The sequence below is a fragment of the Juglans microcarpa x Juglans regia genome, chromosome 2D (assembly GCF_004785595.1).
Source record: "Juglans microcarpa x Juglans regia isolate MS1-56 chromosome 2D, Jm3101_v1.0, whole genome shotgun sequence".
Classification (NCBI taxonomy): Eukaryota; Viridiplantae; Streptophyta; class Magnoliopsida; order Fagales; family Juglandaceae; genus Juglans; species Juglans microcarpa x Juglans regia.
Window position 1 is genome coordinate 4,232,966 of NC_054596.1, and position 23,494 is coordinate 4,256,459.

The following is a 23,494-nucleotide window of genomic DNA, read 5'->3' on the forward strand; positions in this document are numbered from 1 at the left end:
AATCAAAAATACTTAATATAGCTTGCCATCTGGCAAATATTTGTTTTGCAGCCAGGTTTTTCACATCTTTAATTAAAACTTCCTTGGCTGATTTGCAATCTATTCTAAGCAAAAACTTTTGATTTAACAAATCATCTTGAAATTTAGAAATACATAATACAATAGCTAAAATTTCTTTTTTAATAGTACTATAATTCTTTTGAGTAGGATTCCAACATCCTGAATGGAATCGAACTATTTGTTCCGAATTGGATGATAATTTTTGTTTCATAATTCCTCCGTAACCTATATCAGAGGCATCTGTTTCAACAATTTTAAAAGTATGAGGAGATGGAAGCCCTAAACATGGTAATTTCTTAATATGAGCTTTAATCTGTTTTATAATACTAGTATGTTTTTCTGTCCAAGGAGGTGGATTCTTTTTTAATCTTTTAAATAATGGTTTGCATAATGGTCTGAGAGATTGGTAAAAATCTGCAACATAGTTGAGACTTCCTAGAAATCTCTGTAATTGATTTTTATCTTTTATTTCATCTGGAAATTTATCAGCAAATTCTATTGCTCTACTAATTGGTGTAATAGTTCCTTGATAAATTTCATGTCCAAGGAATCTAATTTTCTCTTGGAATAGTTTTATTTTTGATGAGGAGACAACTAATCCATTTTGTTTGATAACTTGAACAAAGATATTTAAATGTTTCCAATGTTGTTCAATAGATGAAGAAAATATTAATACATCATCTATATATACTATTGAAAAATAAGTGAATGGAGTAAAGATTTCGTTCATAATATTTTGAAATTCACTAGGGGCGTTTTTTAATCCAAAGGGCATGACATTCCATTCAAAATGTCCAAAGGGGACCGTGAAAGCTGTTTTATACCGATCTTTTTCAGCGATTTGAATTTGCCAAAATCCGCTTTTCATGTCGAATTTTGAAAATATTGTAGCATTATATAATCGGGATAATAAATCTTTTTTATTAGGAATTGGGTATCTAATCCATTGTAATACTTTATTTAAAGGTTTATAATTTATTACTAAACGAGGAACTCCTCTTTCTAATTCTGCCTGTTTTTAGACATAAAAGGCAGCACAACTCCATGGTGATTTACTTTTCCTTATTAATCCTTTTGTTTTTAAATCATTAATTTCTTTTTTACAATATTCTAGTAATTCGTTATTCATTTGGATAGGTCTAGCCTTAGTTGGAATGTTTTTTTCAGAAAATTCTTTTTCATAGGGTAATTCAACTATGTGTTGTTTTCTATTCCAGAAGGCATTGGGTAGGTTAGCACATATTTCATTTTCAATTGTAATTTTGAAATTATCAATTTTTTGGGTTAATAATGGGTCTTTTAACTGTTCTCGAATTCTTTTATATTTTAATTCTTGTTTTAAGAAGTTTATTTGGTTTTCCTTTCTTCTAATTTTATCTTTTGTTAAGAAATTAATTTCTCTGGTTAATGAAATTTTCTTTAAAGAGTTAATTTCTTTTGGTACTGGGGGAAATATGAACTTAAATTGTATTTCTTGTCCAAGTATTTTAATAGAGATTCCTTCTTCTGTTACAGAGAAAGGGTAAAGTAGTGCAAGAAAGGGATTTCCTAAGATTACTTTGGTATTAATATTTTTTACCAAGATGAATGTTGTTTTAAAGCAAAGTCCATTATTACATATATGTGCATTGGATAATTTATAATTTATATTTAATTTTGTTCCATTGGCTTGGGATAATGTTTCTCTTGTTTTTTCAAAATATTTAGAAGGTATTAATCCCTCTTGTATACAATTTAAGTCTGCTCCTGTATCTAATAGGGCAATTGTAGTAAAAGAGAATTCTTGATTAATTGAAACTGTTACTTCAACATACCATTTTTGAAAATTTATCTTATTAAGAATATTAATGAAATTTTCCGTTTCATCTAATGTTGAACATTCTCCCTGTTCAATATTATGTTTTTCTTCATGGAAGTTTTTCCCATTTTTCTCTATTTTTAATAATATAATTTCTTGTAATAGTTGTTCGTTTGAAACTTCTAATTTAAGATTAGATGTTTTTAAATTTCTAATTTCCTGTTTTATCTCATTGATTTCTTGTTGTATATCTTGAATAGTAATTTTCTGTTTGTCAGTTTTAAATCTACTTATTATTTCTGAAAAATTGTAAGGTGTTGAGGATGAAGTTATTGTAGTATTTTGATTATTAAATGTATCTTTTAATTTTTCTAAATAATCTTTTCTTTCTTGAGGGTTGTTGATTTTGTCTATTAATTCTAATATAATGTCTTCTTGTTTTGAAAGTACATTAATGGTTTTGTTACAGATACAATTATCCTTACTTAGACAATTACAGATATGTACTTCATCTTCTTCTAATTCACTATCGGAAGATTGTTCTGAAAAGCTTGATTCTTTTAATTGATAAATTTCTTCTTCTTCTGAAGAACTAACCTCATCTTCACTTGATTTTATTATAAAAATGTCTATTAATTTATCTTTTAGTGTTTCGGGTATATCTAATTCATTAATTTGTTGTTTAACTTTACAGTTTGATTTGTAATGTCCTATTTTTCCGCATTTATAACAAACAATCTGCTTTTTCTTTTTATTAGTCTTTTTAGGATTTTTTAGTGGCTTATTATATATTTGTTTATCTTTTGTCTTTTTATAAGGTTTTCTATATTTTCGTTTTTTATTGGAATAATTGTTATAAACTCTTTTTCCCTTTTTGTGTCTTCTTGAGGGGGCTAATAAAGGAGTGTAACCAAATTGTTCACAAAAAGTACCTAATTCTTTTCTAGCAAACTTCTTTTCTTTCTCCATTTGCTTTTTTAATCTTAAATCATTGCACATAGTTAATCCAGTTCTATTAATCTTACTTATTATATCACCATATGTAAGATTATGAAAATCAATAGTACCGTCTGATCTTAATAATGATTCTCGTACCTTTTGGGCGAAGTAATATGGAAGTCCGGCTATGAACTTTTCCTTTCAGTATGGCTGTTGACAATCATTTCTGATCATAACTTTAGTTAGAAATACATCTTTATACCAACGGAAATCAGATAATTGAGGGCATTTAAGATTAATCAATAAATCGCTAGTTCTTTCTTTAAATTGAACGGGATCACCTACAAAGTGTTTGGTTAATGCATATATTAATGTATTGACAGCATCTTCTAGGGGTAAATCATTTTCCGTTTTAATTATTTGCATATTTTCATCATATTTATAGGCTGTTAATATACGTGACCTTTCATCATATGAAAGATAATGATCCCACCAACCCTTTAGTTGGCCAGTAAATCCTGTAACAATAATGTGTGCTACCTGATGATCAGTTTTTCTGTTACTTTTATAGACGTTGGCTACCATAATCATTTCTTGAAAATGATTTAGTATTTCGTATTCAGATAATCCGTCTATATTCCATTCGTATAATACATATGGTGCGAAGGCTGATCTTACTATATGTTCTCTTTCCTCGAATTGCATATCCGGTGGAGTAGGTCTGGGATACCAATTACGAGTAATAGAGACATGATGTTTTGAATCTCTAGCCGAAAAGTTATTAACATGATCTCCTCTAATCTTGTTTATCTGTAAATCTAGATTTTTAAATTGGTTTTCAATATTACTAATTTCAGAGTCAGATATTACGGGTGAGTCTATTTTGCTTAATACATTAATATGTGGTTGTTTTGAGGTGGTGGCAGTGTTGCTAATAGTTAATTTTTCTAATTTACTAGATATCTGTTCCAATAAATCATTTTTGTTTTTGGAAAATATTGATTTCAAATGGGATGGAATTTCGTGGGGAACAAATAAGAGAGTTTCTTCTATTTCTTTAATAGTGGGTTTTATAGGAAATATTTGGGTTTCAATCATTTCTAATTGCTTACCCATGATTTTTAAATATAAATTAGTATAATTGTTTTGTTGTATTATATTATCAAGGTTTTTTTCAGTATTTGCAATATTATGTTTTTTTATTGGTGTAGCCAGAATTTGAGTATTCCTTTGATTGTACTTGATGGCTTCAAAAGGGGGATATTCTTCATAAATAATTTGGTTATTTTCTCCTTTAATCCATTGATTAGTAGTCCTGTTTATGGTAGATAATTTGTTTGATTTATATATCTCAAACCATGTAAAGAAAGGAATATTGATCTGTATTTTCTCTAAATCTTCGTAATATTTTTCTTGAATATAATCTCTTTCTATTTTTGTAAAGGTTGAGAAAAATGTTATTCTTTTGTGACCATTTTCTTTTTTCATATAATCTTGTTTGAGATATTCTTTGTTAATTTTAAATTCTTCTTTATTCAGGGTATACATTTGGGCATCATCTCCAACTACTTGAGAATACGTTGGAGAAGAGGGTTCTTTTTCAGGATTTTGGGAGGTAGATGCTCTATCAGGATTCCTAATAGCATATTCTGGTGTATCAATAATATTTCCAGGAATGATCCCTCGAATCTGGATGTCAAGATTTTGTGATCTAGTATCAAAAGATCTGGTGTCAAAATTTTGAGATTTATTTCTAGAAATTGATGTAAGAATAGATCTGGGTGTATGATAACTGGAAGGTGCTGGAGAGGAATAATGTGAAAAAGATCTTCTGAAAGGTTGAAAAGCTATTTGAACCGTTCCATCCGTTTTTTGATCTATATATTCGAGATTATCTTTAGAATTATTTTCTATTTTGGGTGTTGGAGTGATATTTTCTAATTGCCATTCATTAGGAAGTGTGACTTGATTCCAATTGATTTGTTTAGGAATTTGTATACTAGAATTTTGTGTGCTAGATTGTAATAATAATGTATATCCTTTAGGGCTAGTAATTAAAGCTTGTGGTTCTAATGTTGTTTTCATTAATTTATAATGAATCCTGTAAACTACTGTTAAAGCATGTGACCCTTTCATCATTTGATAGCCATTTGTTTTAATATTTAGTATTAAGGCGTGTAAAATGTTACCATCAAATAATGATAAAGAATAATTGGGATAACAGTTGAAATAGACCGGTCCTTGGAACAAGCTGGATTCTACCATTCCAAGTAATGAATCATGAAAATTATAATGTCTTCCGTCTTTTAAACAAAGCAATACTGAGGTATTTAAGCCGTTTCGAGTGAGTGGCTTTATAGCTACTTGTACTAATCCAATATGGATGAAAGAATAATTCTTTTTGTGTTGATCAATAGCCTTTTTTGTTAAGAGATGTAATGATTCATAATCATTATTTAAACTAATAGTTTTCTCTACTGTTTTAATTGTGTAATTTGTAAGGAATGAAAATTTAGAAGAAAAAGTTGAGATTTTATATATTTGATTGTTTGGAACATCGGGAATTGTCCAATCTTGTAGATTTCTTTCTATATCTAATATACTATAGTCTTCTTGATTAATATTATCAGATTCTGTCGGGATGCTAATGGTAGATTCATTAGGTTTGAATAAAGAATTCATTGATTCAGATTTTCAACAAAAATTTCCTATTTCCAAAGAGAAATAAGTAGATTAAGAACTTGAGGGAACACCACCGGGACCACCCTGAGAGCCCTCTGGCTTAAATGGGCTGACCATCGGTTTTTCTTGGCTTACCAACACAAGCTTCCCAATATACATTTTTCTCTCTAGTTATGGGTTATCTTTGTAAAATTTGTATCAATGATTCCTTTACTCTTTTTTTTTTTTTTTTTTATTTTTTATTTTTTATAAAGCAAGTATTTTTAGATGGTTTCTTATGGCATTAATTTCTTTTCTAAGGAAAGTGCAGTCAGCTTCATAGTATTCTATTGCAGACTGCCTACTTTGATATACATGGTATTTAATCATCATTAATGTATAATTTTGCCTCATTAATTGTTGTTGTCTTTTAAGATCTTTTATATTATCCATCAAGATTTGTAGATCCATTCTTAAATTATATTCTGTACATTTTAACTCATACAAATCACGAAATCCAGTACTATGAGCATAATAAAAATCCATCGTAAATATCAAGAAAATAAGATAGAAATATCAATAGCAATAAAATATAAGATAGAAATATCAATAGCAATAAAATAAGCAATAAGTAGTAATAACAATACTATCACCAATGGCTCTGATACCAAAGGCGTATATCCCAGGTATAATGTATTAATTAAAGGCGGTAAGACCGGCCATATGCATGATTTTATTTTAACCATCATAGCATCAGTTCTAAAATCTAATGAAATTAAGGAAAAAAGAATACGCATAAATTGGCGGGAGATTTGTCAAATACTAGCTTCTCGGTGATGATTTTGACATCGGGGGGATGCGCGTGTAGCTGACGAGTATATAAATCGGTGGGTTCATTACTGGCTAGGCCGTTTTAAAAGCAATGCAAATAACTGGAGATGCAGAACTACGGCCACATTTCGATTCCCAGTGGGAAATGAAAGTAAAAGCATGGACAAGGAATTCCTCATGCTCTGCAACTTAGAACAGATTCCTTGCAATACCAATCGTTTTGCTGCTTCCACATGCACTTGAATTTCACAAGCTCTGATCTTGATTAATCCATGGTTAGAAAGCACTCCCATTTCTGTATCAAACTCCCTGACGAGCTTGAAAGTTTATAAGCCTCCATATACTTCCATAGGTGGGTTCTGGAAAGTTTTACACTGCTTCTGAATCTACCATAGGAGTTCGTTCCCATGCTCTTTGAGAATGGCTTTTCAAGGTAAGGGATGAGAATGGGTTGGTTTCGATCTGTTCACCAGCAATATTAACTTCATGATGGGCCTGATGTCACGGATTAAACCCACGTGGGCTTCACCGGCCCATTTTGTACAGTTCGGGGATCACTCCAGGGTTTATCAAAAAAACCTAAAACCCCGACAAGAAGCAGGAAACCCTGGAGCCATGGCGATCTTCCTTAGACGCGCATTCTCCAGTCGGAACATCCTTCTACTCCGAAGTAGCTCCCCCCTTCATGGCCGCGGGCTCTCTCATATGATTAGCTACACTACCAACAATGTCCGCAACTCAGAGACTCACCACAGGATTCTCACTCTTCCGGCCGTTGATTTTCTCAGAGAGTGTCGTAGAGGCTTCGCCAAAGGACGTAAATCAAGTACCATTTCTCTCCGCCTATCCTCTCTAAGCCTGTTTATCTGTGCTGTTCATGTTTATTTGTTGTAATTTGGAAGAAAAAGGAATGCATGAGAAATGGTAGCTAGGCGATTCACCATGTGTGCTTGAAATTCCACTGTCTACTGAGGGGAGAAAAGGGTAGGTAATGATCTTTCGTTCTGTTTTTCCAAGCATAGTTTCTGGTTCCGCCTCCCCCTCCCCCAAATACTACAAGCTTAATTGCTAAGTACCAAAATGGTGTGGATCCATAGGTTTTGGATTCCTTGAGATAGACATCCATTGGACGTTTACTCTGAGTGAGTATTCTATTGTGTATCCTAGGTGTAACTTCTTGCTGATTGCATGTATAAATGCAAATTATATAAATTCCTATAATCCAAGTGTTTTCTTTTGCAAGTTTATAGTCACTATTCCCTTCAAGTTGATTCTTTTTTTTTTTTTTTTTTGCCTACTTGGTTGCTCCTTTTAGAGGATGATGACGCTGCAAGCAATATTTATGTTTCACCTGATATTGGACCCACTATTAAGGCAAATGCTTCTGCACAGATGGAGGCTGCAATAGGTGCATTATCAGGAGAGTTGAATAAACTAAGAACAGGAAGGGCATCTCCAGGTACCTTACTGTGTGCCATCGCTATTTGTTATTTGTTTGCAGTCTTATTCTGGTTTTCTGGTTCATTAGCCCGGTTGTTTGTCGAATGTCTCTGCAGGGATGCTTGACCACATTATTGTAGAAACTGATGATGTGAAGATGCCCTTGAGTCATTTAGCTGTTGTTTCAGTCATGGATTCCAAAACATTATCAGTAAATCCTTATGATCCAAATGTAATGAACTAAATCTTTACTTTAATGAGTTTGCTATTTTTTTCAATTCTTTTCATTTCTACTTAATGGTCATGTGCAATGGTTTCTTATTGACATAGTATGGAGTACGATACTATCAGTTCTTCAGATATTTGGATCTAGCACTCAGGATGAGATTTTTTTATGTCAATTGTATTTAGTCATTAGTGTTTTAATTCAGTTCATGTTCTTGGCACAAAATGAGTATTTAAACATCCTTTTTTGACATCCTGTTTTTGCAGACCTTAAAAAAATTAGAGAGCGCGATTGTTGCTTCTCCATTAGGCTTAAGTCCCAAAGTGGATGGTGAGCGGCTGATTGCAATTATTCCACCGTAAGTGATTCTGTTTAATCTCATAGTATCACTTCCCCTTTCAAAAGAGAAGCCCATTTGCTAATGGTATCTATTGAAGGCATTAAAATAATGTGTTGAGATAATCATAATTTTAGCTTATGTGATATTCAAAGGACTTCTACTATTTCCCATGTTAAAGCTTAATCTATGTACACATTCATTACTTGGCTCATATACATTTTTATTCTCTGTAATGACCAGATTGACGAAAGAGCATATACAGGTAAGCTAATCACTGCTCTTTCCTTCATTTATCTCTTTTGGCTTTTATCTTTTTGTCTTTGTGCCATGATGACTATGATATTGTATCCTGGGGCATCTGTACCAGGCTGTATGTAAGGTGGTTACCAAGTCTTGTGAAGATGCCAGGCAAAGTATAAGAAGGGCTCGCCAGAAGGTATAGCAGCCATTTTCTTAATCTTATTTATGTTTATAGTTCAGGTTTTCTTAAAAGAATAGAGCAGTTGTAGGGAAAATTTGATTGCAAAGAAAAGATTTTGAAATAAGCTCTTATTGATACACTACTCAAGACAAACTCAAAGTGTATGTATAATGTGTAGATTGATAGCATGTATGAAATAATAAGGAAAAACTAGTCCATTTCTTTCAATAGCAAAGCTATAACTCCTAAATAGTAATATGCCATAACAAAAGTTTTCAAAAGGACTAGCAGGATGAGCTCATAACATACCATTAAATGTTGGAAAGTTTGTGCGGCAACAAGACTACATATTGGATTGCTATAATAGATTGGGAATTTTATTATATGCTTTGCTGTGAACTGGTCCAGCATTTTTAGGTTTATTGTGCCTAAACATATTGTTGGTTGGCTTTACAGGCAATGGATACAGTAAAGAAATTATATTCACATGCCCCCAAGGATGATCTGAAGAAATTAGAGAAAGAGGTGAGTTTCCAAGCTATTCACAGAATCACAGCGATATAGATGGATGAGTTTTGCAATAATTCGAGTGTCTTCTGACCCTTGTTCCTTTTCCTAGGTTGATGAGCTGACCAAAAAATTTGTCAAGTCCGCAGAAGACATGTGCAAGTCGAAGGAAAAAGAGATCACTGGAGGGTGAAAGGTGGTCTAACCGTCTCTATTTCTACAAGATTACACAGCTTTTGGAACTCTCAACTTAGTGAAGCCCTTTGGTATAAAAAATTTTGGGCGATCGAATTCCATGATAAAGTGAGCTTTTTTCAAAAGCCGCATCCATCAGAGTTTGCATTTAGATGGCAGTTTCAATACAAAAATCCAGTAGAAATCTTTTTTAATGTGAAGAATTTCGCTTATATTTTGAAAAATATTCTGAAGGCACTGGCAATGATTTGTATGGCGTTAACCTCCCATCGTGTACTTGTAGCCCATCTGGGAAATGTGGCTGTCTAGCTTTAGACATATTAAACAGTCCGCCTAAATGATGTTCACCCTCTGATTAAATTGCTTCGTGCTTGTCTTCATCTTGGGTCCCTTTAAAGGATTCTCGAGTGATTACTGACTCTCTTTGTAAGCGCAATTTCCATATTTTTAATTTTAACTAAAGGTGAACAAATTTACAACTAATGGCTGTCAAAACCTTTACAATGAAAATGCAAAGATACTTCAAGATGAAGTACTCCCCCGAACAACTATACATATTGCCTGCGTCCACATCCTCACCATTCACCATCTAGTTTCCCTCGGCTTGCCAAAAATAGCCTCTTTTGTCACAAGCTTAATGCCCCTCACCCAGAGCTCAGCCGTCTCAAACCCACCCTCGCATACAAAATGCACCTCCCTGTTCTTTGTAGTCGCCACCCTAAACACTCCAGGTTCATCAGCATCACCCTTCTTCTTCCTATTTTTCCGAAAGGCTGCGCTAGGCCCCACCTCTGCATGCTGGCAAGTCACATTTCTCCGGCTTGAGTTTCCCCATCGCAGCACCCCTGCAGACCCCACCATTCTCATTTCCTTACCATGCGGAGTCCCTTTCCCTCCCCTGGTGTGTTTCCGCACAGAGGCACCACCTAATACTAGCTTGCGAGCAAGCTCGTCCAGTATCACATGCTCAGCATCATTTTTCCGGCCGACAATTTTCCTTGCAAGTGAGAGCGCTGTTTCACCCCTAGCATTCTTGATATCGCAATAGGCCCCACGCGAGACCAAGAGCTCACACATGGACCCATGGCCTTCCTTTGCAGCTAGCATGAGGGGAGTGTATCCGTCCCCATCAGGGACATTTACATCATAACCTTTACTGGTAAGCAATTCTACTGCATCTAAGTCACCACGACGAGCAGCGCAATGTAAAGCATGGAACCCTCCAGCATTGCGGTTGCCCTTTTCAAGGGCAAATTGGAGCATTACCTTCTCAAATAAGTCATGACTCTGATGTGACTCAGATAAAGTGATTGCAGTTTGACCAGATTTGTTGTGAAGCTTTACGTCAGCCCCTGCATAAACCAGCAACCTGAATGCTTCAACATGACCCTTCAGAGCAGTAATCATAACCGCTGAGAAACCATTATCATCCTGATAATCAAGATTGAATCCTCCCCACCCAATCAGAATTTTCAGAGCCTCAATGTCACCAGCTTTGGCTGCAAACATTAGTGGAGAGAACACAGACATATTGCTGGACCTTGGTATCTTCATGGCTCTAATTACATCAAACACCACATCTTGAAAAGCAAGGGACCACCGGTTTGATCCAGCAATTGAACTTGCAGACTGACCAGCAACATTTACCAAGCCAAAATCAGCACCAGCCATGGCCAATACCTTGAGGCATTCTTCACGCTTATATTTTGCGCAGATCATCAAGGCTGTGTCACCAGAATCTGTCTTTGAGTTTAGATCACAACCAGAGTCAATAAGGCATTGAACTAAAGTTGATAATCCAAGACGGGCAGCCATGTGTATAGGACGAAATTCATTTTTCTTGGCTGTCTTAATAGGGCATTCTGCATCAGCACCACAATTCAACAGCACCTTGACAGCTCCTACACTGCCACATAGGATGGCATGGTGAAGGGGAGTTCTCCCATAATGAGGGGTATTGGGGGAGAGGTGTTGGAGGAGCATACGCAAGATTGCACCACTCACTTCAAAATATTCCACTGCACACCAGGTGATGGCATAGGGCTCTGCCAACCCAGCACCAACTCGATATTCTTCCCCAGTAGCCATGTCCCAAGACCATGCTCCTAACTTCACTTTGATGTCCATCATGACACCAGCCTGTTTTTCCATTTCAGGAGAAAGATTGCAGTGAGGGGAAAAAGAAACAATAAAAGGTAATTGTGAAAAGAAAAACAATAATGGTCGGTCACTATCTTATCCAAGATTCTACAGTACAGATCATCCTATCGCATGCTAAAAATATAAGTCATTCTCAGAGGAGATTCTAATGCAACAAAGCCCATACCATTGGTTTGTCATCAAGTTACATCCAGCTGTAATAGCTACAACAACAACATCACAGACTCTCAATGGATTAGACTCATGAGTTTCAAACTAACAGTGAATGTTTCCCCTCTATCCCCCCCCGCCCATCCCCTCCCCAAAAAATAAAAATAAAACAAAACTCATTCTTTCAGGATCATATGACTGCTTATACTATTAAATTGCTTAATATTAAAGAATGACTTGAAGGGTACACTTGAGAATCTGTAAGCTCAGAAAGAGTACAGGGATTTTAAGTGCAACAAACAGAGCCCTCCCAAACTTGTATCCACATGTACCATCACGATCATTCTAATAGTTAATACTGAGATGCAAAATGCTCACCTGAAGCAGCAAACGGACAATGGAAACCTGCCTACTAACCACAGCGGCAGCAAGTGCAGTACAGTCAACATTCATGTGAACAGAAGGCTTAGATGACTGGAGCAAGACCCGGTCAGCCGCACTTGCATCTACACCACACTGCAACATGAACCGACATTAATGGCAACCATATAATGCTCATTTCTGTTTAATTACAAAAGTCTCTGCAGTGGTATCTAAAAGATTGGTAAGTGAAAGCACATGCAAATAAGAGGCTTTACCTTCATGAGAGTGTCAACCACATCTATGAAACCCCTGCAGCATGCAGTGACAAAAGCATGCAGACCAATACGGGGCCGGATGAGATCAGAGCCCATGAGCAACTCAGCATGTCTTGCACGACCATGACGGCTTGCCTCCAGCAAAGCCTCCTCACAGGCTGGCTGTGAGGCCCCAGCTTTAAGTAAGATCTCAAGAATCTCTAAATGACCCTCCCTCACTGCTGCTGTTGGTGCAAAGCCCCTAAAGAGTTTCTGGTTCACATCTGCTCCAGAGCTCTGACATTTAAAAAGTGCCAACCCTTAGTACATGACAAGCCATTGAGAATGCAAAAGGTAAGGCCACAGGCAGACAAAAATGGGAAAAACAAATATAATTTGATAAGCAAAGAAGCATGGAACTTTCGTGAGTGAGTACATTTGTGAAGAAAAAGTGGACGTATTATGTATGCATACATTATGCACTTAGCCTGCTCTGGACAAAGGTCAGAGTCAAGTAAATGCTTTGACGACCATCAAGACTGATAATATCAAAAGGGTTAAATTTTTAAATATCTCTGCTTGCATCTCTTCATCAAAAAGTAGATCTTTTGCTGTGGGGGAGATCCCCTTGGGTCAAATTAAAGAATCAAAGATATATACCTGGCATTTCTAATTAACTACTTTGAAACCAGATTTTTAATTTGCTTCATTTTTAATTACAGAAAACATAACCAAGTAAAAGTATTTATAACACAAAAGGAAGGAACACAACCAGGAAATAAGTTGAATGACACGCATTTTCCTGAACCAATCTTAATTAAGAAAAAAAAAATCCAATATTAAATAAATTGAACCCCACAGTGTCGACCCAACTATATGTTTCATCACAGAATTCAACAATAGGATAAATTTGAAAGGAAGGCTGAGTAAGAACCATCGTATTTTTGCGGTTTTTAAGCATGCAAAAAACTTCATGGTAGTTCGTACAACGTTTTGTGGAGATAGTTGAACTGTCATGCAAAAATGATACTCCTAATCTTAAAGAAAAGGAAAAAAAAAATCCATTAAATACATATCAAAGTAATCAGCTATCAAGAGCCACTAGCAAAAGCAAAAAGAGATAGTGATAGGCCTTTGGAAAAAATCAAACTGTCAATCTACTGAGTGACAGAACAGGAATACCAACTCTTCTCGTTTCCAAAACACAAAATAAAATGAATCACAAGCATCCATCGGTCAAAAGCATCAATTAACTTCAGTAATGACAATACCATAAGAACAAGAATAGTGACAAAGATTTCAAAAGATCGTTGATGCTAAACCAATAAATTAGTTACGGGCTACCACTTCATTAGCGTTAATAAGAGATAGACATTTATATAGCTGGCCCAATTAGGGAAAAGCATTGGAGACAATAACCAAAGAAACTCAAAGTAATTACCAACTTTAATACGGAATAAGGATAATGCCTGAGGCTGAGGAAATCAAACCTTAGCTTCCTAAAGCATGCCTTTATATTAAAAAGCTTGAAACGCATCAAAACCGTCATAATCTTCTCAAATCCGAGTAATTAAGAACGGAATAAAGCCAAATATGCTATTTATGTCGGGGAGGAAAAGTCGCGAGTATTTGAGACATTTTCGAAATGAGAACCATTAACTAGTAAGGTCGGATACACACAAAATGCGTCAAAATCAGTTACCATTTTAAAACGCTCAAAACCAACTATGTGGATACAAAAACGTAATCACGATCTCAGTCACTAAACTGGGTGAAAATCAGCAATGCGAATGAAACAGTCAAAAACATCAGATTCAGTGCCATTGGTCCGAGCAATTACCAGCAACTTCTTAACGAGGTCCACGTTGCCGGTATGGACGGCGAGGAACAAGGGGGTGACGTCGGTCTTGAATTCCTCGTACTCCACGCGGACGTCGCTCGGCGATTCGTCACGCGGGACCAGCTCAGTCTTCCTACTCTTCAAGCACACCGCGCCGACGAAGTTCACGTCCACGAAGGGATCAACGATGCACTCGATCGCCGACTTCAGATCACCGGCGAGGGAAGCTTCCAGAAGCCGTTGCGAGACATCCGCTTCGTAGTCCACCGGAAATACCTGCTGCTTACCGGAGAACACCATCATCTTCGCGGCTTCGCAGGTCGACCTTCAGTACTACCACACTCTCGCTGCAACTTCAGCTGAAGGCTCGCATGCGCTCTCTCTCTCTCTCTCTCTCTCCAAGAAATGCGATGCGCTCGAGAAAGAGTTAAAAGGAAACTTTGAAACAAGTGAGCGGCAGAAGACAGAACTCCAGAGGGGTGCAAATATAATGGGAACGTTAACTGTGTTTTAACCACGGTTAAAAAAAATGGTTGACTATTTAGGAGAATTTAAAATTTGGGTGTGGGCCGGCGGGGTCCTGTCCCTCACTGGGCGTGGTTTTCTGAGCTCGGATACATGGCTCATGGCTGGAGCAGTGGATGACCTGCAATATTCGGCTCGGCTAATTGAAGTTTGAGCTCCAAAAGATTAGATGGCTCCGAAATCTTGGCTCGGCTTCGATCTCGGAGAAAATATCGCGTAACCACTCGTGTGTCTGGAACGTCCCCACGCAAATGAAACCGTCGATAATAATTAAGTATTAATCATTATTAATGTAATCTCATTACGAAAGCTGCAAAATATCAATCATTCTTTATAATAATAATAATTGGAATCATCATCTTTAAACAAAATCTAAACTTCTTGAAATCATAGCTAAACTTCAAATTAATTTTAGGCCATGTTTGGTTATACATTTTTATAAAGTCTTTTAAATTTTAGAAATTGAAATTATCATCGTTAAACAAAATCTAAACTTCTTATGAGCATAGATATTCAAACTTCAAATGAAAGGTCATGTGTGGTTAAATAGATTTTTTTCAGAATTTCTTAATTTTTTTTAAAATCAAACTATATATCTTTAAATCTAAAAAAAAAAATTCCTATTTCAACCTTTTAACTTTTTATTCAATCATTGTCTAAAGCAACATTTACAAACTTTAAAACAAAATGCATTAAAAATTTATATTTAAACAACTTTCAATTTTAGCTATTTACTTTCACAAACCCTAATACAAAACGTATTTTCAAACAAAGAATTTAGGCCTGGTTTACAAATCATTTTATCTCATCTAATTATTACAATTTTTTTAAACTTTCAAACAAAATATAAAAAATAATTTAACTTTTTCAAATCTTAAAAAAAATTATATTCTAACAATATTTTATTCAATTTTTATCTCATCTGTATAACCAAAACGAGGCTATTCATTTTCCAAAACTTAGTCACACAAATATATTATGTCCCATCACATATGTTCAATATTTAGAAAATGATTCGTGCATCCCATTGAAAAACGAATAATTCATCTTAAATATATTTGTATGGATTTCATTTATTTTTCAAAATATATATATGCTCTAAATTTATATCTATAACAACTCCCAGATTTTCGGAGAAGATTTTATATTACTTTAAACATCTTGTAATTGAAATTAGGGTCTTGCTAGATACAAGTTGTTTAGCGCGTACTAACGCTGACATGGTTTTTCTTATTTAAAAGAAAAATAAGAAAAGAAAAATTTTGAGAGAATAAAATGTCATTTGTCTCATGAAAATTATTTTTATCTTTAATTTGCACATTTTTATTAAATTGATGTCTTACATATTAGCATCGGTGTGCAAACTCGTTTGTTAGAATACTTCTACTCTCTGCTTATCCCTTTGATTTAAAGATACAATAAAGAAATGAAAGAAAGAAGCGTTCAAAGATAGAGCTTGGGCTTCCTGCTTGATTGCATCCTCCCACTCCGTAGTCAACTTGTGTCACAGAGAAGCAATCCTTACTGTCCAACGTGTATGCAGTAGCTCATCTTTTTTGACCCACATTTTTCACGTTGTCGATGCAGTCTCTCAGGCTCACCCCAACGGGGACAGACGACAGAACATATTCAATCTGAAAATGGCAGAGCAGCACATTCTCTCCCATGTGTTCCTGATTCGATTTGTCGTTTGAGCAATTATGTTGTCTTTCAATCTTGAGGAAAAATAATTTGCACAGAAACTCAAAAGTGACAATAGTATACTTTTTCTAAGTTCGTACCTCTCACACATAACCTTGTGTACCTTACTCGGAGTAAGTTACTCCTCAACTGAGGACAAACGTATATAACAAGAGTAATACGAGATAAGAAATAATACTTTAATTACAAAGTGATTACATAAAAGTAATCCTACGAATTGATATGATTTGATATGATTTGTCAGTTTGTAAAGTTACTTTTATTATAAAATAGATCTGACGAATCATATAAATTCATATCAGTTTGTAAGATTACTTTTGTGTAATTCATTTGTGGTTGTAGTATTCCTCTTTTTTTTCAAATTTAGATAATTAATCAAGTTAGTTTTTTATGTCCTACATAGTACACGATAGGCATTTTATACGCTATCACATCAATTATGTAATATTATTAATGTCTTTATTACACATACAAAGCTTTAATTATTAAAAGTAATATATAAGAAACTATGTTATTTCCTGTACCTTGTGAGTTAAAATAGGAAATTGAAGAATATACAATGAGTTTTACAATATTATGGTTATCCATATAAATTTTCAATTAAGTATTTATAAATTTCGTTTCATCTATTTTGTGTATATGTCTTTCTCTTTATAAATCATACATTGGAAATAATATTGTAAAAAACCTCTACACTAAAATAAACAAATGATAATAAGTCGCTATATTGAAGAGGAAAATGATGCGGACACAACAATTTACACAATCATATTTTAGATGAGTGGCATTTTTATCAAATAAATTATAAAAGAAACTTCATTTTACATAAAGGAAATTTTACATAAAACTCTTATACCATACACTTTTACCTAATTAATGTATGATGAGTGATATTTTTATCATTTTATCTTGATGCTGCAATATATGCGTATTTAAATAGAATAACAGAAATGACAAATAGCATATTATTATGTAGAGATGTGTGGTGTAAAATTTTCTTATAGCATTTCTCTATATAAAAATACCTTAAATTTAAAACATGATTATATAAAAAAAAATTTAAAAATGTCTATATGTGTGTCATTACTAATGTAAAAGCGAGCCCTCTTTTCCAAGAAAAACAATATCTCGTAAACCAATGTTTTCTTTTCACTGCTCGTATTTCTTGTTTGTATACATGGAATTCGTATTTTGTATCATTATTGTAGTACCTTTGACTATTATAATACATCCATACCAATTCATGGGTACAGCTACACAAGATCAACATCTCAGCCTCTCGACAATGTTTTCACTGCTAGTATACATGGACCCGTTTGGTTTCACATATGATTTGAATCTATTTCATCTTATTTTAATATTTAAATATTATTTAAACACAAACTTTTTTTTTATTTTTAATTTTTAACTTTTTCATATAATCATTATAATTTTTTTAAATTAATAAAATATTAAAAAAATCAAAAATTTCAAATTATAAAACAAAGATAATATTAAAAAAATTATCTTTTAACAATATTTTAATTTTATAATATTTTATTCAATATTTTATCTCTTATTTCCCGAAACTCAAAATATTTTAACTCAAATAATTTTATTATTATTTACAAACTATCTCATTATTATCTTTAAATTTTTCATCTCGTATCATTTATGTAATCAACCGAAATTTTAACCTTTTTGCAACCATGATCTCAAATAGTAAAGAGATAAATATATAAAATAGATATTGCAGTATTTATTAATATCTGAATAAATATTTTAAATAACATTAAAAAATAATAGTCATTAATTTTATTTATATTATAATGAGTCGTGATAAATGGAAATATTTTACTCTTAAGTTCATGAAGAATAAATATAGTTATAATTGTAATAATTCTTATTACATATTCAACTGTATGAAAAAATTAAAAAATAATTACAATGTTTTAGAGTCCATTTTATGGACTTTATCTATTCTGTTTTAAATACTAATATTTTGAGAAAATAACTTCAAAACATGTTTTTTTTTTTTTTTTGTTATAATAAGATCAGGAAGAATAAATAATATCATAATATACGGAGTTTAGCCGAAACTGTAATGGCTAACAGTGAGCTACTTCAACGGCTCAGAGAACTCTTATAAATTCGGATCCCAATTGGCAGCCTGACGCCGTGATAGAAGTGCTAAAGACGCCTAGAGAAAACAAAAGGAAATAAATAGGAGGTTTCGAAGCATTTTCTAGTTCGCACGTGGAATAAACAGTTTTATTAGACCAATAGATTGACAATTACGAGGTCAGGTACGAGCCTTAAATGCCTCCCCGTGCACTTGACACGTGTACTTGACGGAGTCAGCAACACTAGCGTGGCTGTAAACGTATGGAGGGGACACATGTTCTGTTTCTGTCTCGATAATTTTAGTATAGTATTTGTCTGGGCGGCACATTTAATTCGAGCTTGATATTAAAATTTAAATAAAAATGATATTTACAACGCGTAATTTTAAATAAAAGCAGCGTGCTAGAAAGTTAGAAACAATATATCCAACGATAAAGACAAAGAGATACTTCCTGAAACGTGTCCGATTATATCATTGGCATTGACGCCGGTTGCAGAACCATTCAACATTTGTAATGTTTGGAGGTAATAATAATATAAGTAGTGCTGTATTTATTTACATTTTTACTTATAATTTTACCTATCATATTTATTTTGTTAGTTTTTAATTTTTAATTTCATAATTTTTATTATATCACATTTAGAAAAATAAATTTTTGTAAACTTGTTAAGTACATTTAGTATCTTTTTAATAATATTAATGATGTGACACTAAAACCCGTTTGATTTTACAGGTCATACTATCATCTCAAGATCGCTCAAATGTAAATATTTTATAATTTTTAATTATTTATCTAATTATTATCTAATTAATACATTTTTTAAACTTGTAAATAAAATATAAAAAATAATTCAATTTTTTTAAATCATATAATAAAAATTATATTTTAACAATATTTTAATTTTATAATATTTTTATTCAATTTTTTCTCTCTCATTTTTTAAAACCTCATAGAACATCTTAACATAAACTATTATATTACTATTCACAAATAATCTCATTATTATTAATAGATTTCTCATCTCATCTTATTTATGTAACTAAATCAGGCCTAAATAATATTAATGATGTGACACCAAGTAACAATTTAATATCTTCTTACAAACTAATTATATTCCTTTTTCTAAGACGGCAAAACCAAAATATATAATTTTGAATAGTGTTCGATATACTTTAGGGACATAATTTTTGTACAATTTCTTTTAAAAACTAGCATAGTTCATTATTAAAATATAAATTTTTTTTATGTGGATTTTAAATTTATTATTTTTTTAAATGAGCGTCCAAAACTTATACACCCTATAATGTACAAATCAATTTCCTATACTTTTTCATATTCATTCCTTGTGTTATTGTTAAAGCAATAACCTTTAGTGTTAAGGTTGATCAAGAATGTATAATAAAGATATTTTTTAATCGTTCAATTGAGCCGAGTATTTTAATCTAAAGATATATATAAATAAGTGATCATTTGGATTATTTTTATATTTTTATATTTGGGCCATCAAATTTAGAGAAAAAATAACAAAAGATCTTAAAAATTTATATTTATTATCTAAATAAAATTAAAAGTATTAAAAATACTTTTCATATTAATGGAAGTTTTTTTCTAAAACATAAATCATCTAAACAAAACTAAGAGATATTGGAAGTTTCCTTCTATAGTCTCGTCTCTTGATGGCCCCATTTAGGTATTTAGACCCCCGCGAGGTGGTGCTCGCAATCACAATTACATATATCTTTAGCTTTTATATATATATATATTAGTTTTTAAAGAAATAACTTTGATTATAAAAACTATATGCAACAGAGGAATCTATTCTGTACTAGAAGTGAATCCCAAGTCAATGAAAAGAATAGAGAGATTTGACCCAAAAAATTAATAACAATAATAATAATTATTGTATTTTCTAAATTTTCAGTGCCGTGTTTCCAAAGTCGCATGCAGCAACTTCACCGGCCGATTCGATCGAGATTAAGGTTGCGTTTGATATAGAAATATTTTTATATATTTTGTGAATAATAATAAAAATAATAAAATAAAAATAATATATAAATAAAAATAATAAAAAATAGTGAATTATTATGAGAATAGTATCCAAACTAAGCTTTAGAATTCATTTAAGGAGTGATATGAGATGAAAATTTTGTAAATAGTTGTAAGATCATTTGTAAATAATAGTGAGATAGTTTGAATTTAGTATTTTCTAAGTTTTGAGAAATGAAAGAAAAAATTGAATAAAAAATATTATAAAATTAAAATATTGTTATAATATAGTTTTATAATAATATTTTTGTTTAAAAATTTGAAAAATTTGAATTATTTTTTATTTTTTATTTGAAAGTTTGAAAAAAATTATAATGATTAGTTTGAAAAAGTTGTAATTATTAATTTAAAAATTTTGTATTTAAATTATGTTTGGAAATGAAATAAGATGAGATAAAATAAATATTTTGTGATGAGATATATTTTTAAACAAGCCATTAGGCGTCATTGTTTTTACAATCATTTTATTTTCATCTCATTTCATCTTATTTTATTTAATCATTATAATTTTTTTAAATTTTTATATAAAATAAAATAAATAATTTAATTTTTTTAAATTTTAAAATAAAAATAATATTTTAAAAATATTTTATTTTATTTTTAATATTTATGGCAATTCATCTTGCTTTATCTTTTATCTCATCTGAAAAACGTGGCCTTAACAGCATTGATGAGAGTCAGCGAGTGCAAAACTGTCTAATCGTGTAAAGGAGATGGAATAATGAATGCTAGCTGGGACCGGGTTGACAAGTTGACCCTGCATGCATGTGATGGGAATTGAGGACTTTCGTCTTTCCTTCCTGCTTTCTGTTTATTAATGTCAAGGAAAACTTTACTATTCCGCTGAAGTATACCGTCAGGTTTGATTGTTTGGATTGATTTTTTTATTTTTTTTAGCTGAATGGGAAAGAAAATAATTTTAAATGTATTGATATTTTTTTAAAAAAAAAATATTTAAATATATTACAAAAATATAAAAAAAAAAATGAATTTTACAATCAACGATAACACCGATACTTCAATGGATGATCTCTGAGCATGACCGAGGCAATGCAGCCTTTGCGTCCATTCACGTGATCGGCCTCCTCCCCTGGAATTTGGATCGCTTGAAAGATAAAAAACAAATAGTTTTACTATACATCATTTTATATAACATATATCTCACCTATTTTTATTTATTTATTTATATATTTTTAATTTTGTTTATTTTATTATTCTTAAACTAATTAAATTCTTCTGTTTATTATTCACACATCACATATTTTATAAATAAAAAATAAATAAATTATATATGATATATAGCGTGAAAATAATAAATAAAATTTTAAAAAATTATATATATATAAAGTAAAAAGAAAAGAAAAAACTTACAAGTAGTGATATACAGTCCCCAGCAGAGGAATTTGTTTACAAGGTACAGACAGGCACTCAATAGTCAATAGACTTGTTGCACGACCGACATATGGATGCCTCGCGAACAAGTTGTCGATTTTGGGTAAGAGAAATATTTTATATATATTTTTTAAATGGTTATTCATTTAAATAACGAATACAAAAATTTTATTTAAAATTAATATCAACAATGCAACCGAAGACAATACAATTTTAAACAAATCTTATTACGATACATCACTTATAATTATAAAAAAAATAAAGATTAATATATTTATATTTTTTTATCATCGTGAGATCAATTCACCACAATGAAATATTGGCCTGTATAAAAAGAAATTACAAATAGATTTTTAAAAAATTTTAAATAAGATTTAACATTTGTAGGATGGGATCTTAATTTTTATTTTTTTTTAAAAAAGAAAAAAATCTTGAACCTCAATGACTCGATCACGGTAAAAGGTTGAAAAAAAGACTTCTTTCGTTTATTTTTATAAAACTTTTCATTTCATTTAAATTTATTTTATTTAATTATTATAATTTTTTTAAATTTTTACATAAAATAAAATAAATAATTTAATTTTTTTAAATTTTAAAATAAAAATAATTTAAAAATATATATATTTTAAAAATATTTTATTTAACTTTTAATTTTTATTTTAACTTATTCCTTTCCATCTCACTGATATTTGCATGTACATTGAGCGTGGTGCCATGAATGCAAGAGTGAAAATTTTAAGCTCTTGGGTAAAGTTGAAGTTCAAAATTTGAACTGTACATACGGTACGGTCCTCCAGCTAGGCCCCAACGATCTTGACCCATCGTAATCCTTGGTGTTTGTTAATATTGCATTCCAAAGTTGGGCAAGGAAAAAGCCTTTAATGATCACGCCATCTTTCTTTTCCAGCACTCCTGCTCCATTTCCCTATTAAATAACCCCACAACACTATTGGGAGGACTTGGGCAAATCATTCACAAGATAAAAGTGGTCGGGAAAAACAAACAAACATATATTTATCCCACCAACTCAAAACCAACCTGAGGTTGAAATGGAATCGGCGCCCCAGTCTTTGTTTGCAAGAGTCTTATAACTTTTCTCCTAAAATCTTCCTTGTCAACACACATAGCTATGGGTAACCCTAGTCTTAAACTCGAAACAGTATTTTTTAAATAGTATATGTTGATCAGGTCTTTATTTTTTAAAAAATTATTCTCATTAGTTACTATTTACTATCCAACACTCCTCATCTTATAAAAAAATTATAAGTATGGAGTGTGAGAGTGAATAGTGACTGTTAAGTAAAATTCTTATTATTCTTCATATCGTGTGGAAAAGTGAAACGATCAAAATGTTTTGTATTTTGCACTAAATAGATATAATCAATTTTCACTTATAATAAAAATGATCAACAAGATCTTGTTTATGTACTAAACCATGATTAATGTTGTTAATCGTGCCACACCCAACTTAAATGCGACAACTTCACCAGACATAACATGTTGGAAATCCTAGCTAATGGCGTCCGATGGTAGGTCCAAC

At 32.1% G+C, this 23,494-nt stretch overlaps 2 protein-coding genes across 2 annotated transcripts; one reads left to right on the forward strand and one right to left on the reverse strand.

Annotated features, from left to right (window-relative positions):
* Positions 1-6,378: 6,378 nt before the first annotated feature.
* Positions 6,379-9,685, forward strand: LOC121250571 (ribosome-recycling factor). The gene is made up of 8 exons (XM_041149711.1): positions 6,379-7,115; positions 7,605-7,748; positions 7,846-7,961; positions 8,222-8,313; positions 8,536-8,557; positions 8,663-8,731; positions 9,173-9,241; positions 9,336-9,685. Exons 1-8 carry the CDS (start codon positions 6,776-6,778, stop codon positions 9,414-9,416), a joined length of 933 nt encoding a protein of 310 aa, XP_041005645.1. The 5' UTR covers positions 6,379-6,775; the 3' UTR covers positions 9,417-9,685.
* A 163-nt stretch (positions 9,686-9,848) lies between these two features.
* Positions 9,849-14,655, reverse strand: LOC121250570 (ankyrin-3-like). The gene is made up of 4 exons (XM_041149709.1): positions 14,186-14,655; positions 12,367-12,642; positions 12,107-12,244; positions 9,849-11,557 (listed from the first exon to the last, which is right to left on the reverse strand). Exons 1-4 carry the CDS (start codon positions 14,486-14,488, stop codon positions 10,001-10,003), a joined length of 2,274 nt encoding a protein of 757 aa, XP_041005643.1. The 5' UTR covers positions 14,489-14,655; the 3' UTR covers positions 9,849-10,000.
* Positions 14,656-23,494: the final 8,839 nt, after the last annotated feature.

Excerpts from the sequence above, each read along its gene's own strand:
- LOC121250571 (XM_041149711.1), top strand. The coding sequence starts at position 6,776 with ATGATGGGCCTGATGTCACGGATTAAACCCACGTGGGCTTCACCGGCC. Across the intron at positions 7,116-7,604 it reads CGCCAAAGGACGTAAATCAA|AGGATGATGACGCTGCAAGC; the intron begins GTACCATTTCTC and ends TGCTCCTTTTAG. Across the intron at positions 9,242-9,335 it reads TGAAGAAATTAGAGAAAGAG|GTTGATGAGCTGACCAAAAA; the intron begins GTGAGTTTCCAA and ends TCCTTTTCCTAG.
- LOC121250570 (XM_041149709.1), bottom strand. The coding sequence starts at position 14,488 with ATGATGGTGTTCTCCGGTAAGCAGCAGGTATTTCCGGTGGACTACGAA. Across the intron at positions 12,643-14,185 it reads ACCTCGTTAAGAAGTTGCTG|AGCTCTGGAGCAGATGTGAA; the intron begins GTAATTGCTCGG and ends TTTAAATGTCAG. Across the intron at positions 11,558-12,106 it reads TTGTCCGTTTGCTGCTTCAG|GCTGGTGTCATGATGGACAT; the intron begins GTGAGCATTTTG and ends ATGGAAAAACAG.